Genomic DNA, 18,234 nt, shown 5'->3' on the forward strand with positions numbered 1-18,234 from the left:
GACTGGGCATACCTAACCTAGATAGAGAGCACAATACAGAACACCTTCGGATTTTGGCTTCCCACGAGGCAGTGATGCAGCATTCCTCAGTCAAAATGTTCTGGTTTCAACTGGAAGTGCTCAGATGTGCTTTTTCTCTTTCTTTTCTGCCAAAAACATCCCAAAATTCCCACACACCCATTTTTCCTAAGCTTCCAGAGTCCCTCACTCCTTACTTCCTCTGAATGGTCTCATTTTGTGCAGATGAACCAAATTGAGGACCTTTGGTCATCAGGTTATGCAAGCTGTTAGGTACCCAGTTATCCTTAGCTCTCCTATCACTGCAGAATCATGTGGTACCTATTTAACAGATCCAACCAAAATGAACGTTGAAAATAAACATATAATAATGGTAGATATTCTTCCTTAAGACATTTATAGGCAAATTTATCACTGAGATAAGCTTGTTGATCCAAATGGAAACCATGGGAATAGCAAGAACAGGAACTGGCACTGCGCACAGAAACAGAATTGTGTACAGCACTGCCAAAAGAAAGCTACTTCATATTCATACACAAATCTCCCACTGCAATGGCAACAATACGTTACTGCTAACATCACGCAGAGCTATGGGCAAGAGGTAAGGACGAAGACCAGATGTTGCTGAAAGTGAAGTGAAGCAATGGGTGACTAGATAGGGAAGGAGGAGCTGATGACTTTTTATAGCTTTTTGCTCAGTTATCAGCCTACTTCCTTTACATTTTCCTTCATAACCATCTCCAGAACTAATAAAACACCGCTCACAGTTACAGGAGCTCCAAGACTGCCAGCTATAATTTCAGGAATGCCAGCTCTAATGCAGAAAATACCTACCTGGGGTTATTCTTTAGTGTGTTAATGAGAAACTCGTGCAAATCTATGCCTGTTGAGTCCGTATACTCTTGACTGCAATCTGAAAGATAAAAAACAAACACCCCCCTCTCATTGATTTCATTTCAGCAATTACGATTAAGCCATGCTATAAACCAAAATCCATTTTCCAGCAACAATCTGAGAGCGCATGCTTGGAAAGAAAATGTTCATTTGGAGTTCAGCCAAGGAAGGTCCTTGCTTGGAAGCCTGGGGTGGACTCTCACAGTTCCTCTGTGCTGCTCTACTGTGAGCACGGCACCCAAAGCAGCCGCCGACAGAAACCTCTGGTCATTGGAAAAGCATGGGAAACCTTCAATGCCTCTGCCAAGTTCTTCCTTTAAACTACTAAGGAAAATTTGATAAAATAAGAATTAAAACCCACCCTTTATTCATCAATGTCTCTTTGAATCACTTAATAAGTGCTGTACATGTGGCAAATGAGGCATCGCGCCAGCACGGATTTTATTTGCATTGACAGGCTGAACTCCAGTCACGCCTGAGAGTGGGTGGGTAGGAGGGATGTGTGACAGTAGGCAGAATCAGTTTCTCAGCCTTGCTGTATCACTTGACTCAAAGGCACACACACATCCTCATGCTGGTGTGAGCTGCGAGAGCTCCATTGAAGCCAAGCGACAACTCACACCAGCTGCGGATCCACACCCAGGGTAGCAATGATTATTTCTGGAGAGGTTACATTGCACCTTCACACCATGGGCTCATAAAGAGATTATGGGGTTGTTTCAAACACCAAATTTAGACACGACATCTTTTCTGAACAAGTAGGTGATAACAGTAGACTGCAATGCAGGTTACATGTCATTAATGGATTTCTTTATAGCATCTAAGAGAAATTCTCCATCTCCTCCACAGTGAAGATTACTCTCTATTTGAATTGCACAAGTGACATGCCAATATGTTATCAACGGGGAAAAAAGCGCATCAGTTTTGCACTTACCTGATAGAATCAAACATACATTACCGTATACAATCACATTTACATATATATATGTTTATACCAACACAGTTAATGTAAAATCATTCCTCTGAGTACTTAATAGCCTCTAACACCAAACCTCAATCTGAAAGGTTTCCTCACTCTCAGAAGCCAATGTTTGTATGTAAAACACTCATGCATGCACATTCCAGGTTCTGAATTTTCTCACTGTATGAAAGCACTTCTGTGTATGTACACGTAATAAAGAAATACATGCTTATAGAAACATACCAGCAGTAATTACAACAATATAAATACTGTTAACTTCACCTTTTGATAACATTCTGATCTTGATTTTTTCACTGTTTTTATCTTTATTTCTTTCCTTCTCTTTTTCTTTCTCGGACTCATCTTTACTAGATTTATCTTCTTCTTGCAAGCTAGGAAAACTTGAAAGGTGTAGCTGGATTGATTCCTGTTGGGAAAAAGAGAAAGATAAATTCAGGGGCAGAGTCAGTAAGCTTCCCATGGCTCCCAACCTGCAGAGAGTTGTGTTTAACTGGGTGTAATTGTAACTAGAAAAGCTGAAGCCAGATACATTTCTTTCCTATTTGACAAATGATTTCTTTTTTCCAGGAGAATAAAGATGTTTTCAATGCCAGATTCCAGTGGTAAGTGTATCTCTTCTCTCATATTTGAATACTATCAACTTTTAGTCCACCTCTGTTAAAGGCACCATATTGTTCTACACTTTAGTACTTCTCACTAGAATTAAGACTTATAACAGTGAAATTCACTTTATATGGGCTTTAAGGAAGTCTAATTTAATTAATACTACACGTTAGGTGATGATCGATGGACAGATGTCTGAAAAATAGAACTTTCTCGCCCCTCACTAGAAGTCCTGCATGTTCATATGAGCTGCTTAGACACTGCAGTATGAGTTAGACTGAGCTACTGAGCTCAGATAGCAGAGGAATGCCTAAAAATTGTAACTCAGTTGTATACAAGAGGGCTTGCTACCTGATCAGGTACTTTAAATACAAAGGCATGTGCAGGCGTGCCTTTACAAAAGGGATGAAATGTGCCCTGTGATTTTCAGACAAGTTGTGCTAAGTGAACTTCTCCAAGACATCACAAGTGTGATCCTCAAAAATGCAGTATTTCAGAGACTCTGAGTCCCTTTGAAAGCATACTCTGGCTTTCCAAAGCTAATTAAAATGGAGAATTCAAGCTGGTTTGCATTTTCTGATTTGCTTTAAAGACGTTGTTCCCCACTTAAACCATTACTTTAACAAAATACAACTTGTTTTCTTCTGCAGTTACCATGGCATTATTTAGATATTCCAAGAAAAACCAGTCTGGTTGGTCAAACCTGAAGGAAGCATACTGTGTGGTCATGTGCTTTTGGAGAAAAAGATGGACAAAATAACACTATATGCTTAAGTAGTGTCAAAACGCGCACTTGAATTAAGCTGTGCCAAAACTCCCTGATAATTCAGTATTCCTTAATAGAGTCCTGCATGCCTGATAATTATTCTTTTTGGGCATCACTTTAATGAAAACCAAATTCAGCAACACTGGAGAAAATCCAGTTTCTTGAATGCTAGTAAATCCCTTTCTCCCATAAGCTTTCAATGAATACTAGCATACCAAAATACCAACACAACACTCTAAAGGGGATGGGTTTGTTTTTAAGCAACCAGACCATTATGAATTCAAAAGATGCTTTCAATCAGTCATTATTACAAATATTAGGTTTCTGATTTTTTTTCTACAACTACAAATCAGCCACCACAACACACGGAAGACAAGCTCCTAACAGAACGAGAGCAGCATAAACATGCCACAGGAAGACAGAAATTCATCAGTCCTCATCAAGTGACTTTGTGTGAGGTTTGAATGTGGCACAAAAGACTTGAGATGAAAAGCACTGTAAAAGAGAAACAAAGCCCTAGAGCCAAAATTTATCCTGACCTACTGCCCTTCATTCCTACTCCTGTTAGTTTTAGCTGACAGCATCAGAAAAAATGGAGCCTACAGAGGGAAAGAGTGGGAGCTCTTGGTCATTGGAGGCAAGGATCATCGGATACATAAAACAGTGCTTGCTAACCTGCTTGGTTGCACTTGGAGGACTAAGGTTATGCCTGCTTTCTTTCACTTCAAATGGCAGTTCTATTTCTCATTCAAACAACAAACTTCGGATCAATCCCTGGCAAAAGACCCCAAAGGATTACTCTGATTCCTGCACTGCCTGGAGCAGAGCTTTTCAAAACAGGAGAAAAATGTAACTGGCCATGCTGTTCCCAGGATATTAATCCTAACCTTGACAGTGTCCATTAAGATGCGCTTAGGAAAGGAAAAACAAGACTTGACATATAAGCACACAGAGGAACATACAGTAGCTACTGTCTTACATATAACGTTACTTGTATATAGGCACTAGATGAAACACACAAAAAGGCTGTCGCGTCGTGAAAGCAAAGCTACTATATATTTTCTTATGTTTTTATTGATTTTTTTTTTCTCAATAGTAAAATACAATGTTAATAAATACATTGATACAAGGTAAATATAGTGAACAACAAAATAAATGTTCAAATTGCAATAATACACTTCTTGGTCAATAGTTTAACATGAAAGGCAACATTCCTTTGAAGTAAGGACATAGTGAACCATCAGGTAAGCGTTCAAGATCAAGTAATACAGGTAAACAAGTCTTTTCCCTATACAGGAAAATGAAGGCAAGTGTTCAAATATAAATACAAACATCAGGTCTGCAGTACAATCCATACTCAGTCGTTCTGGCAATGTACCGTACATTCTCTGGTAATCAGGTCCCTGTGCTTTGTAAACCATTAAGATAAAATAATAACGAAAAAATAAAGAAAGAAAATCTAAACCGAATCATGAACTACCATGCGCTGCTTAATACAATCTCTTGATGCTATTCTCCTTTTCATTCCCCACCAAACAATAGAAAATACAAATGAAAGCAGAACAAAAGCCACACATCTTGAGGAACGCGAGTTGAGCAGAAAGCGGATACCTACAACAGAACAACTGATAAAATAACCTGCCCGTCTGCTGCATAAGCATCATTGTAGAGCAGTAGAACATCTACGTGTCCCCCTGCTAAACAACCTGGTTTTTTGGTCTTTAAAAAAGCAATAAATTAAAAAAATAGAAAAATCTCTCCATATTTCTGAGCCAAGAGGAGAGCTGGATTTGTTCCATTTCAAGTCAATAGAAGAACAGTGAGAAAGTACACTTAGATGTGATATTTTGTTTTTGTGCTAAGCTCACAAGAAGTCACTTGCTCAAGCTCTCTCGATGGTTGATCTCATTTGCACACAAACAGCTCATAAATTATAGGCAGTGCTCTCAATAGTTAGCTTTGGGTTCTTTTAATCCTTACCCGTACCAGGCAAGCAAAGAGTATTTGAGGTTTTTCCTTTTGCTTTTTGGGCTGTTTTTTGCAGTTGGCCTACAAAGACTGCTACCAGTCTGAGAGGAGGGGGGCAGGGGACAGAACTCTGCCAGCTGCTGGGAATACAACACTACCAGCACAGATAAAAACTCATATACACGCCTTTTGATACCGGGAAATCTACACCAAGAGTTGAGAAAACAAGTGCCACTCAGGAGGAGGCATCCTCAGCTCTACCAAGGTATTTCAGAGAGCAAAGCACCTGTGCGTTATGTGTGAAGGGGGACACTGATATGAACTGGAGTCTCAGAGGAACCAGAAACCAGAGCATATTCATAACTGTATCTGGTGCAGCCTCGAAAGAGATAACCTTAGAGAAAAGATCATATTAATATTCTGATTGTCACTACTTTTTTAATTTTAGAATCTGAATTCTTTTCCATTTGGTGAAATTTTCAGGGGGTCTGGAAAAAAAAGCAAACAACACCCTGTGATATGGCATAAAACTGAGATTTCAAAATAAAATTCACGCTAAACCAGACAACTTCATAAAATCACATTCACTGTCAGATGTCATTTCCCCCCACCCCAAGAAAGACATTGTTAAATGCCCAATTAAGTCACGTAATCATGCAACTGAACATAGACATCAACCATGCAGCTAAGGGCAATGACTGCAAGCGTACCTGATTGTCATGAAGATTCTCCGCCGCCGGGCGCGGGGATGACTCTTCACACACAGCAAGGCTCCGGACAAGTTTTCCTTTAGCTCCTGACTGAATGAGAGAGAGAGAAAAACCAAACCAGAGAACACTGCTACTGACCCCAAGTCACATCAGCTGCACCCCTCAGCTGTCCCTAAATACCCCAGATAACAACTACCCACTGAGCCAACAAAATTGGATCTGCCTTCGATGCGCACAGAAGAGGATTCCAAGCAGCAAGCCATTTGCACACAGGGGAGGTGGTGGGTTCCAGTTTGGCTTTTAATAAATCTCTGCTACCGTTCACCCACTTCCACCAAAAACTGTAACAGCAAAGAACAGATAATCCAATACTGAAGGCAATTTAACCTTCACTACTCCAGTACTTCAGTATTTGAACTCAAAGGTTCCTTTTGTAATCTGGGGTTTGGTTAGTTTGTATGCTTGCTTGCTTGGCCTCCCCCCCATCTTCTTCTAGAAGGGTTATATCCAAGGAACTTAGACAATAAAATGGGCAAGCTTTATGGATCTACACTTGGAAAATTAAAAGAAGGTTTTTAGGGGTTTTTTGCTCCTAACAGTTCTTCCCTGCCCCACTTAGGGAGCTCCTCAGTCTCTGCTTCTTTATGTCAAGATTAGTCCATTAAAATAAAATTCAAACAAAACCCTTAATTACTAAAGCCCAAGGAACAAGCTTTTCCCTTCCCCAGTGGGTACAGAAGCACACATCCCATGCTGTCTAACACAAGTGCACGGCGAGCCAGGCAGCATGAAAGTACGATGGATAAATAAAGGGGAGCCTGACACATTTTACCTAGCAGAAGTCCTTTGTGCAATGAGATTATGGGGTTAAGGGAAGGAAAAGGACCACAAAAAAAGAACCACGAACCACCACACACGTGATGAAAGGCCATCATTTCAATGGCAGACAGACGTTAGATCGACATTCTTTAGCCTACCAAGGCATGTAATGCCAAACAGAGACCGACCCTTACCTTGGATCTCTTTTTCTGCTGGTTCTGATTTCCACCTCGTTTCTGGGGATAGCAAAAAAAGAAAGCAGTTATCGCTTCAGTGGAAAATATGCCCGACAAGAGCATTACCAATAAAGAAAGACACTAAATCACTCCAAACCAATACTTTAATCAGTTGATGCTGCAAAGAGAACTCTCCCAAACCCAGTTTGGAAAGCAGGGAAAACCAAGAATCATCTCTGCTCACTTTATTCATTTTAAGAACAGGTATAAGCAAAAGCCACACTGCAGAGTGTTCTGTAATTTTGCATATAATAAACATGTAAGAAAAGGCACACTTAAGTAAACACTCCCCCCCTCCAAATTCCTCTTAAACTGCAGTCTCTCCCTTTATTCTTATATTTGTTTGAGCAAGAAGGAATAAAACCCCCTCATCCGATAAAGTCTTCTTCTCAAATTACCTTCTTAGGCTTTGCATACCAACTTTTTGTTGGCAGTAACACCTACAAACCAAACCACACATTAAGTAATTATTCAGTATTATTACCTGTAAAGTCACGAGATCAAGGCAGCTTTCTAAATCCCCAAAGAGGGAAAACAGCCAAATATTTCACCAAGCTCTAACACAGACATCTAGCAATTAACTTCTCAAACCTTAACGACATGGACAGCAGCCTAAAGAGCTTGAAAGGTGTAACAAATAACAGTATTTATTTCACAGGGAGATAAAAGAACCAGAAAGAAAAATAAATAATTAAAACCATAAAACAAAAGGGTCTCAAAATTACAACAGAGAAACCAGGGGAATCGTAGGCAACGAAGGATCACAGAAACGGAAAGGCAACGGTAACACACTGATATGTAATGTGCCCATTCACTAGTCCCGTCTCACCTGCAGCTCTGTCTTGGCATCACTCAGCTTCTCCTCCTTCTCGTCCACTTCCGAGCTTTCAGATTTAGTGAGGATACAGTTGTCCGGGTTCGCCTCCAAGATGGCAGTCTCCTGCTCCTTCGCAGCTTCCTCTGCCGTCTCCTGGTTCAATTTACCTTGCTCAGACATTCTTCCAGACAGAAATGAAAACAACAAGATTTGGTGACCTGAAAGGTCGAGATACCACGACACAAACACACACACAGAAAGAACACCGGAGGTGAATTTTCCCTTGAATTCCCAAGCAATTTCATTTCCTTTGATGAACAAATCAAAACATGCAGCTCAGGAGCTGAGAGACAGACACATGTTCCAGTTGAAGAGCTGTACTGAAACGACAATAGTGCCTAACGTGGGCTTTGTACATGGTAGAAGCCCATGGTGCTCACTACCAGTTAAAAAAAACCCATACAATTTGAAGAGGTAATAATTCCGTGTAAATATGAAATCTAAATTTGGCAATAAAGCTCTCGGAGTCAACGCTTTCAGGCATCAAATTGACAGCTCCATTATTAAAATCCTAAGCCTCTTCCCAAGCCCCACGTTACTCTCCAGTACTATGAAAATCCTGCAGGAAGCCCTTGGCAGGTATTTCTAATGAAGATATCTTCACGGAACTGCATTTACTCCCAGCTCACAATGGGTTGTTGTACAGAAGCTTTAAAGGCTTTTCAAAGTTAAAGCCTATTATTATTTTCTCTCCCTTTCTCTCCCCCAGCTCCCTCTTGAAGCCTCCCCCACTGATCAATTGTCAAGCAAGGCTCATGAATTATTTAACTTTTCTTTCCCCATCCATTTGGCTTAAGCAGTATCTTCAGGAAAAACAACTGCAGTTGAGAGAGGGAGTTATTTCAGAAAGGGTCTTTTGCAATACCTTGCTGCTTCTCAGCAATGAAACAGCGGCTATGAAACAAAGCCACACTTGGCCATGTTTCTTTTTGCAGCCTGTAATTAACATTCAACAGGTCTGGTAACACTTACCTTCATTTTTAAGTGATGTTTAAGTAAAAAAAAAAATAGGACACACCAAGTTTTACAAACTCACATCTTCCAATTTTTGCTCTGGCGTTGAATTTGTACGCAAATACAACAATAAAACTTTCCCTACATCTTCCTTCCATTTAAGAAGGGTTGTGAGTGTCACAAGAAATGGAGCTGCATGGCTTGTAAATGAGCCAACCGAACTCTGAAGCTCACAAATTGGCTCGCTTCAAGTGGTTCTCCTCCTCCCACCGCCCTCCCCAGGAAGTCCCATGGCATTGGCTACTCTGCAGTTACTACTGAGACTTGGACGCCTTTGCTACGAATTCATGAATGGCGAGACCTGAACCTTGTCTGTTAAATAAATAACCCTTCCTTTGTTCATGATTTCCACCAAGAAACACACACGCACGCACAAGCTCTTCACGTTACCCCATGCCTCACCTGCATGCTTACACAGGGTTCACAAAACCATCTGCACTTAACAGTTTATCAGCCACACCAAAGAAGCCCTTTACCTGAAAGTCTGCTATAATTCCCACTGTCTTCCTATTGTCTTCTGTTGCTCTTCGCTGGTTAAGTCCACACAAGTGATCAATGACAACGTGAGTCCCATGTCCCCATTAACAGTTCAGAGTGCCAATCTCCATGCTGGTCCTTCAGAGAGTTTGACGGATCATAGTCAACCTGGAAAAAGACGGAGAGTGAGTAACAATGGCAACAACCATGGCACAAGGTAAGGACGCAATAGAGAGAACCAGATTTCTAACACGAATGACCAGCTTCGAGCAAATCACTTTCACAGCTTGATCCAGCTCCACCTGTCTCAAAACTGCCTGCTTCTTCTCTAATGAAGGCTAGAGCCGGCTGTTCAAGTCATAACAGCTCCTACGCAAGGAGCTAAAATTAACAATTGCATTATGCACCGAAGATTACTCACTTCAATTTTAACCTTTTTTAGTGAATTCCAACACTTTTCATTAAAAAAAGCATTTATACATATTTATATATAAGCTCATCTGTTTGCTTCAACAGAAATCAATGAGGGTCTGAGGAAAAAAGGACTTGCTTGCTTTTTAACCACGGCTTCTGCTCCAATTAGAATTTCAATAGCCAAACACTACTGGAAAAGTGGTTGGAAAGAAGCCGGGTGGGTGCTTTTAGAAAGTGACCTGCTTTGCTGGGATAACGAATCGAGATGTTCCTTTCAGAAGCTCAACAGAACTTGGAATGATCCAGAATGGGAGCACAAGAAGGAAGAAATCACGTTCCCCAAGAAATGGCCACCAGAAAAACTTTCTTTCGAGGCATTGTCTGAGGAGGAAAAAGCTCCAGGCTACAGTTTGGAAAATGAACCTGAGGGAAGAGTTGCCTCGGCAATGCAATTGATGCCGCTCATCAGACTGTGTTGCCAGCTGAGCAGCTGATCTGACAGGAAAGGAGCATTTTGGGATGAGTCGGACTCATTTACAAGCCATGGCTGTGTGCCGAACCGCCTCAATCCAACAGGCACCTCTCCTCAAGGCTTGCACATGAATCACAGTTGAAGCAATTAGTGCAAATACACAAAACCAGCAAACAGGAGGAAACGTGTATCCTTCTGCTTGAGGGAAGGATATGACACAAAACCAACATTAGACCCCGTGTTTCTGAGGCACGTTTTCCATCCTGTGCAGTTGTCATTGCTGTACAGTATGTGGCACGCACTGGAACTCACCACACTGGAAGAGCTGAATTTCATGCACCAGAAATGGAATCTAGTCTTTCAGAAACCACTCTCTCTATGAGCTCAGGCACAGGGAGCAGTCCAGCAGGCAGTTCAATAACCTACCACTGCTATCCTTCATATTTACATACATAAAAGTATTTCTTTTCCTCAAACCACTTAGTAATGTACACAGACTAATACAAGTCAAGCCTTCCCACTCACTTTTTGGTATATCTCAAAGGGCATTTTCCGAAATACTATCTCACTGACAAGCAGAGGATCATGATGGGAGTGGAGGAACAACATGGAAAATTCTGCCTAAGCAGATGTATTTCATGGAACCAATACACAGAGAGGAAAGAGTGAGTAAACCTCAACTGAAAGAAAAACTTCCAGCACAACCATCTTCTGTTAACCCTTTCCCTCACACTTCTAAAAAGAGATTTAGGGCAACCAAAACCAACCACAAACCAAAAACCCCAATGAAACACAGCGCATGCATTACAGGTTGACCTGGAAAAAGACAGCCAGGGGACAGACCTTTGCAATCAAAGCCCTTCTAAACTAGGAAATAGGTATCTGTACCAAAATGGGGACACATAAAAATGATTTCGGGATTCTTCAGTGTCCTGTGAATTAACTATTTATAAGGAAAACAAACAGCAAAACAAAACCATACCAACCAATCAAAGCGTATCATATCCGGCCAGGTAAGAGACCTGCCAAGACTCCAATAAACAGCATTTATGGTCTCCTGCCACAGATGCTTAAAATAATCTTACCATGCTTTACCAAAGACATATTTCTTCATAAACAGAGTTCTCCATATTGTTACGCTTAAGATCTCCAATGCCAACATCATTTTTCATGGACAACGTACAAGACTGCCACTGAATCTCAAATTAAAGCAATAAAACGCCATTAATTTCCCCAAGAAAGCATAAAGCAAGTGGAAAAGCAGCTTACAGGGTGCAGCAACCACTTTTCAAACCCCAATGACAGTGCTTCTTAGGTTGATGCTCTTGAAAAATCTTTCATAATTACCTTATCAAGGGAAAAAACCCCAAGGCAGGAAGAACTGAGACATAAAGCAGCCACAGTGAAGCTCTTCACCTTCCCTCAATATAAGTTTCTTCCTCCTCCTCCTCCATTAGGTAATTTACAAGTGATGACTAATCATTTACATACTACAATACGTAAAACATACTTCTGGTTGTTTGGGTGGGTTTTCAAAGGGACTTGGGTTTCTATACAATACTTCAGGGAGAGCATAAATAGCAAAAAGGAACCAGTCAGAAAATAGCCATTGGGAGTGAGACGCTTTGATTGAAAATAGGCCTGCTTCTGGGATATCTGGTTATTCAGCGATGAAAGAACTTGTTACTATTGTCAGTCCCGCACGGACAGCACTGCTATGGAAAAACATACTGGATTGTTCTCTTCCTTGTACATCAACGGAAACGTCAGCAATGATTTGACTGTCAAAACCTTCAGTGCCAACGTTGACGCAAAGGGCTGAACAAATGCTCTTGTGGGTTTGATCCTTAGGTAGAAACCACAAAGCTTGTTGCTAGGTAAAACCCACCTTCTTTATTTGCAAGTGAGCACAATTCCATAGCAGCGTTGGGATCTTGGAAGTGGTCTACAGGAGTTGAGGCAAAATTGCAGCCCCTAATCTCTTAAAAGAGCTTGAGTATCTCATGCTGAAACGCAACAGAAAATGCAGGTGCTCACCAAGCCATTTGTAGACCCACTTTAGTGGAAATAGAACCTGTTAGTACAGGATTTGCAAGCCCTAGCTGATCAGCATACTCTGTGGGATGGAAATGGTAGGGTTTTTCTTTGCCTGCTTTATTAAGGGGAATTTGCACTTTAGAAGCTGAGGGTACTACCCAGCTTGAGCAGCTACTGCCAGAGCTTAAAAAGGACTAGAAGAAGGCACATATGGTCACATACATTCATACAACACATACCACGCAGATACCAAGAAAAGTCAGTGGGAAGGAATACATTTCATTTAATATGAAGGAGTTTAAAACTATACCCAGAAGAACTGTCAAAAAAGCACAGAACAATGAGCAAAGACATTAGAAAACCCTCCTCAATTAACATCTGATGGCTACCCTGAGAGTATTGCACTTACCACCACAGGCAAGTTAAGCCCCTTCTCTACTATGTATCAGGAAACGTTTTGATGGTCTCAAAGGCATCACATACTGAAGCAGGAATTTTGAGGTCCTCATGCTTCCAGTAAGTTTCAACATGCTCTCTCCAAGAGAGGATGAGCAGGCTTTAAGGCCAAACAGCGCACTCTTAACTGAGAACAGGCACCCTGTCAGAGGGAAACCCAAGGGCTTTTCTCTTCAAATAAAGCTGCTAAGCAGAGAGGTAAAATCATTTGAGCCTGAACAGCTCCTGCAACTGAAAACTGCCTGATGTTGGCAGTACCTACATGTCAGGATCCTGTTCAGCCCACAGTGATTCTCCCCTCACGTGAATGGCTTGCAGATACAACCCATGAGCTGGGAGCTGAGATGTCAGTCATGACTGCCACCACGTGACATACACCTCATGCAGAGATATAAAGACAGCTTTGACTCATTATTGCTAACCTAACAGATTCCTGGAAACCATTGGAAACGGACTATGGCACTATCTTATCAGTACACACAGGCAAAGCGCCCAAACTCTCATGGCTTAAAGCATAAACTTCCTGTTATTTGATTGACTTAAAATATTCCAGTTCCTATCATCAAGCAAACTGAACAGAATCTCAGGTTTCACACTGAAAACAAAAGCTTCAGCTCTCTGTGGTGGCTTCGAAACAAATCTTCAGGATAGAAACCCTACTGTTTAAACACCCTCCTCCACCCCAAAAAACATAAATCACCATTAAACCCCCCAAGTAAAATAAATCCTGGAGTTTTACTTTGAACACACGACTCCTCCATTGTCAGCCCTAGACTTCAGGACCTACATCATCAGTCAGGCAGTACTGTGTGCTCACTGTTTCCCATATATCCCACAGAAATACATGTATGCATTGCGAAGCTAAGTGTGCTGCTGCATATTAGCATAGCAGGGGAATAATCCATGCCAAAATGCTTTAGTATGGAAAAAAAAAAACAATTAAAAATAAGATAAAAATTAAGGCTGTGAAATACACAGAATCCCACAAGTTGTTAAGAGACTGAAAACTAAACCTTAAAAAACAAGGGAAAAAAGGTCTCTTTAAAGGAAATGTTTGAAATCACATTTCATTTCCCACTTCCCCTTGACTTCATGTTGCCCATTCTCCAGCTTCACTGCAAAAACAAGTACAGTGATTGACTACATCTTCTGCTCCATATGTGCCACAGACCTCTATGGGTAAAGGGTTATGCAGACCTCCTGTCAGCAGATGCAGTTGTTAATCCCAGGATTTAGAGGAACATGAACATTTGTGTGCAAGCAACAGCACAAAGCCCACTGACCCACCTTGAACAGGCCAGCAAACAACCATCAGCGTCAAATTTGATGAGAACAGGGTGGACTGGGATATACTGGAGACTTCAGGTCTTATACAACAACCAGCTGTCTTTTAAAAAGGGGCGACCGGATGGCATATGGAGCAGCATCCCAGCTGAAGCCTCTACCTTGGAATAGCACTGGCTTTCCTCCTAACCTACACATGAAACCCAGGGAAGAGAACAGGTCAACAACTAAAAAAGAAAGAAAAAACCCAGAATCATAGCACTTTTTTTTTGGGTGGTTTGCACCTATATTCTTCTTCTCAAAGGGGTCCTCTTGTTCCTAATGGATTAACACCAATATTTTCCACTTCAGTCCCCTGTCAGAAAACCTCGTGTCAATGTCATCATCCTCAGCCAAAGAGGAATGACGATGATGTTCCCTCTAGCTTATTACATTTCTCCAAAGCTAGAAGCTTTATGCAGGAAAATAAATACAGATGGCCTATAGGAGAGCCTGTTTTGTTTTAACACTTAAGAAAAGGCTCACAAAAATGCTCTTTTATCTGTCACAATGACCACTTGATCTCTTCCAGGATCAACAGCCTCAACCTATGAGCCTTTGAACCATTTGGCTTTCAAACACATGCGCCAAATTGTATCTCATCCCCAGACATAAACCCGACCAATTTCCCTACAATCAAAGCCATTAAACTAACTGGTCTCACTGGTAGGGGGTGGAAAACAACTGTGCTCCCATGACTCAAAACACAGACACGCAGTGCTTCCAGCCATCCTTCAATGCACACAAGTCTTGTAAAGCACAAAGTAATTTTCCTCAAATCCTGTAATGAAAACCACAGCCAATAAAGGCAACGCACAATTCAAAGGGAACTGAACCTCACCTTCCCACATAATCAGCTCTACTTCTCAGCTATCAAAGATGATTGTATCACAAATTCCCCTTTAGAGACTGATAACTTTATTTTGGGATTAGAGGGGGTCTAGGGAGGACGCTTCAGTAATCTCACTGTAAGGATGTTCAAGAACCTCACTGCTTGCCAGGACACTTTCTCCATTACCCCACTGTATATGTCAAATACTTTGTACATTTTAATTCATGTGTCAATAGCTATTCTTTATTTTAAATAGCTTTCCTGATTTCTCAATAGCTCTCTCCTGTGGGAAACAACTGTACATCACCTCATTATTTACTATTAGGCTTAAAGAAACCAATTCCTTTTAATTGTCAGTTAACCAGGTATATGTTATTTCCATTACCATCTACATCTCGTTTAATTGTTATCAATTATCAGTCTGCTTCCACATTTCCTTACATCTCTCTCATGCTCTTCCTCCATGAGGACCACACTCTGTGGGAACAGGCATCCCACCACCCATCAGTGCACAGTGGTGAATGCACTGGAGAAGCTCTGTTTTCACAAACACCAGAACTGTTTTAAAGACAGTGACTACGACAAGGATAATCCAGAAGGAATACTATTGTTTCAGTATGAAATACTGATTAACAACAGTATGAAACACTGGGGGTCGTCCGTCCCCGCCTCCAAGCGGTCTTGGCAGTGCTGAAGGGCAATCAGGGCTACTGCAGTGTCTGGTGGGATGGCCGATTTCCAGCACAAGCTAGATAAGATAATTAAAGCCATTTGTGGAAGGCCATGATACGCTGTTATACATAATGGAATCTGGAAGAATATAGAGCTTACACGAATTTTAATCTGAACAAAATATATATTTGAGTTTAATGCAGATGTCCTAGAACCACGTTTTTGTTCCTCTAAGATAAGCTATCCCTACTCTTTCTTCCTTCAATACTTTTTCTGACGTTTCTGTTCTCTCAGGTAACCATGGATAAAGTCCATTTTGCTTTACACACAGGGACCATAAGATCAACTTGATCTATTTCTTCATTCAGTTTAAAGCTTAAGGATTTGACCAGAAAACCCAAGCCCCACACATCTACATTTTGGGCATACATGACTTTGAAGAATTCAGTCCAAGCAGACTGCAGGTAAAACAAGTGGCCAGCTTAGCCATCGTGCTTCATTGACTGTAACTAACTGTGCCAAACACAAACCAGTTGAGACCCAGGAGGAAACAAATAAAACCCCAAACCAATGCTAACACAGAAACAATATTATACACTACACTGAGTCTTTGCACAGAATTTTCTGGGCAGCTTTTCCCAAAGCAAGTTTTAAAACACATAATAGTCAGGACATGGATGGCCCATAAATTATGGCCAATTGCTTTATACTTCTTCCATCACTAAGGGATGGACACATAACTACAACGCAAATGCTGCAAGAACAGCCTGAGACGCACTGAGGTTCAAAGATGCTCTTGCTGATTTTGTTCTTTCCCAATTTACATCATGGTCCCTGTATTTGATCCTGCCATTTCTTGACAAATGAGGTGCATTTTCACTTGTGCGAGTTTAACTGGCAAACCCTGAAAGAAAATAATTGCTCAGAGCAAAGCAGCATTATGCTGATGGAACAGACCTGCGGTCAACAGTTAGAACTGCCTTAGCAGACACTGACTGCAAAACAGCACAAAGCTTTCCCCTAACAACCAGAACACAAAACTCCCTATGTTACTTTCCTCCAAAAGTCTCTTTTGATTACTGGAATTCAACCTAGTAGCTACTCCTGTTTGTCCCAGTACCATTGTCTGGAACAAAACCAGTCTGCAGCTAAAGAAAAACCCTTCCTTCAGGAAAGTTATACATCTATTGGGTTGGGGTTTTAGACCTTAAATCACACACAAACACACATAGATATACAGTACTAGAAAATACTAAGAGATATTTCCTCCCATTTAACTTTGCTGCTCTGAAACCATGCAATTATACTCTCCATATCCAAAGACAATCGGTCTCAAGCTTATTTTACTTCAGAGTAAGTTTGCCAAGCTCATATTCCAACCAACTTGTATAGCTATAGCTCACGTCTCCTCTAGCAAAGGCAACAAAAGCTGGACCTTTTGAGAGTTCCCAGTACAGTATTACCTTCTGATTTAAAATATATTATTATTAATAATTTAGCATCAGGAACACGTTAATATTTATTCTTCATTGTGTTTAACAGAAAATACATTGGAATACAAATGCTACGTTGATGGCTTCTTTAGGATATTGCTCCCACTGAAGGGAGCAACATCAGTGATAATTTACATAGACAAAAACCTCATCAGGTTAAGTTTCTGACACCACTCTGCTGTCCAAAACCTTGCAAGAGTATAGAGATGAGATTTTGGCTATTTTCAATCAAATCTGGAGATAATTGCTGTTTTTAACTTGGACTCTCCTAAGGATGACTACTACTTCTTGTTAGAGCCAGCTCCCCCTGTTCTTTCATGGTCTGAAGCTCTTACAAAGGAAAAGAAAATTAAGGCAGCTCTTACTGTCCTAATACTATACAGAAATAATAAGCACAGATGCAAATATCTATATATTAAAATGTGCATTTTATGTATTTAATTTATGTATCTTTGCATTTTAATATATGCATATTTTGCATTTTCTGTAAATACATTAATCCCATTTCGTTGGCATCATTTTGGCTGGTATCAGGCAATACAGTGAAGTATTAAACACCACACATTACAAAAAGAAGCCTTAAGCATGCTATGGATTGCATTCAATGCTCTATATTGCGAAGGCTTCAAAAGAAAAATGTCAATTACAAGTATAAATTAGAAGTGAAAATGCCCAATGAGTGAATGTATGTTACAGAAGCCAATGAAACCATAACACATTTCCACACAATGCTCCAAGCCCTTGAGTGTCAAATGTCCTCAGCTTATGCTCACTTGTAGAAACAGAAACCAACATTTAGATCTTCTGTAAACGCCCTTGCCAGCTCTAAAAACATTAAAAGGTTCTCCCTCCGTGTTAAAAGCCTTATTAAAACATGTTCTGATGATGGAGGCACCTTACATTTCCTCATTGCAATGTATTACACAACCCAACTCCTGAACAAAAAAGCATCCAACAATAAAATACCAATCGGGTATCTTACACTGGTCACCCTAATGGCCAACAAGAAGAAATCCTCTTCAAAAGCAGTTGCAAGAGTCAAGAGAGAAAAGGCAGAAACACAGTTGACACAACCAGCAATGCCAGTTCATAGATTTGCAGCTTTGGCTCCTGCTAATATCTTGCCAGAAACCCTGTGGTTTCTGCATTATGTTTGCCTTTTCAGTGGGTA

General features: G+C 40.8%; 1 protein-coding gene across 25 annotated transcripts in view; it reads right to left on the reverse strand.

Annotated features, from left to right (window-relative positions):
- Positions 1-18,234, reverse strand: part of ARPP21 (cAMP regulated phosphoprotein 21) — a 184,183-nt gene that overhangs the window by 87,206 nt on the left and 78,743 nt on the right. For 15 of the 25 annotated variants that reach the window (XM_061464327.1, XM_061464329.1, XM_061464326.1 and 12 more), the window contains 7 exons: positions 9,364-9,532; positions 7,826-8,031; positions 7,395-7,436; positions 6,955-6,996; positions 5,942-6,031; positions 2,156-2,300; positions 853-931 (listed from right to left, as the gene is read on the reverse strand). In XM_061464327.1, the coding sequence (XP_061320311.1) occupies positions 853-931; positions 2,156-2,300; positions 5,942-6,031; positions 6,955-6,996; positions 7,395-7,436; positions 7,826-7,993 (566 nt within the window). In that variant the 5' untranslated portion in view covers positions 7,994-8,031; positions 9,364-9,532. Of the gene's footprint in view, positions 1-852; positions 932-2,155; positions 2,301-5,941; positions 6,032-6,954; positions 6,997-7,394; positions 7,437-7,825; positions 8,032-9,363; positions 9,533-9,615; positions 9,699-18,234 lie in introns of those variants that run through there. The other 10 variants (XM_061464347.1, XM_061464339.1, XM_061464340.1 and 7 more) reach the window with 3 other exon arrangements.

Source organism: Pezoporus flaviventris, unplaced genomic scaffold (assembly GCF_033815535.1).
Source record: "Pezoporus flaviventris isolate CSIRO_AGI_PZ_B2104156 unplaced genomic scaffold, CSIRO_AGI_Pfla_v1 ptg000037l, whole genome shotgun sequence".
Classification (NCBI taxonomy): domain Eukaryota; kingdom Metazoa; phylum Chordata; class Aves; order Psittaciformes; family Psittacidae; genus Pezoporus; species Pezoporus flaviventris.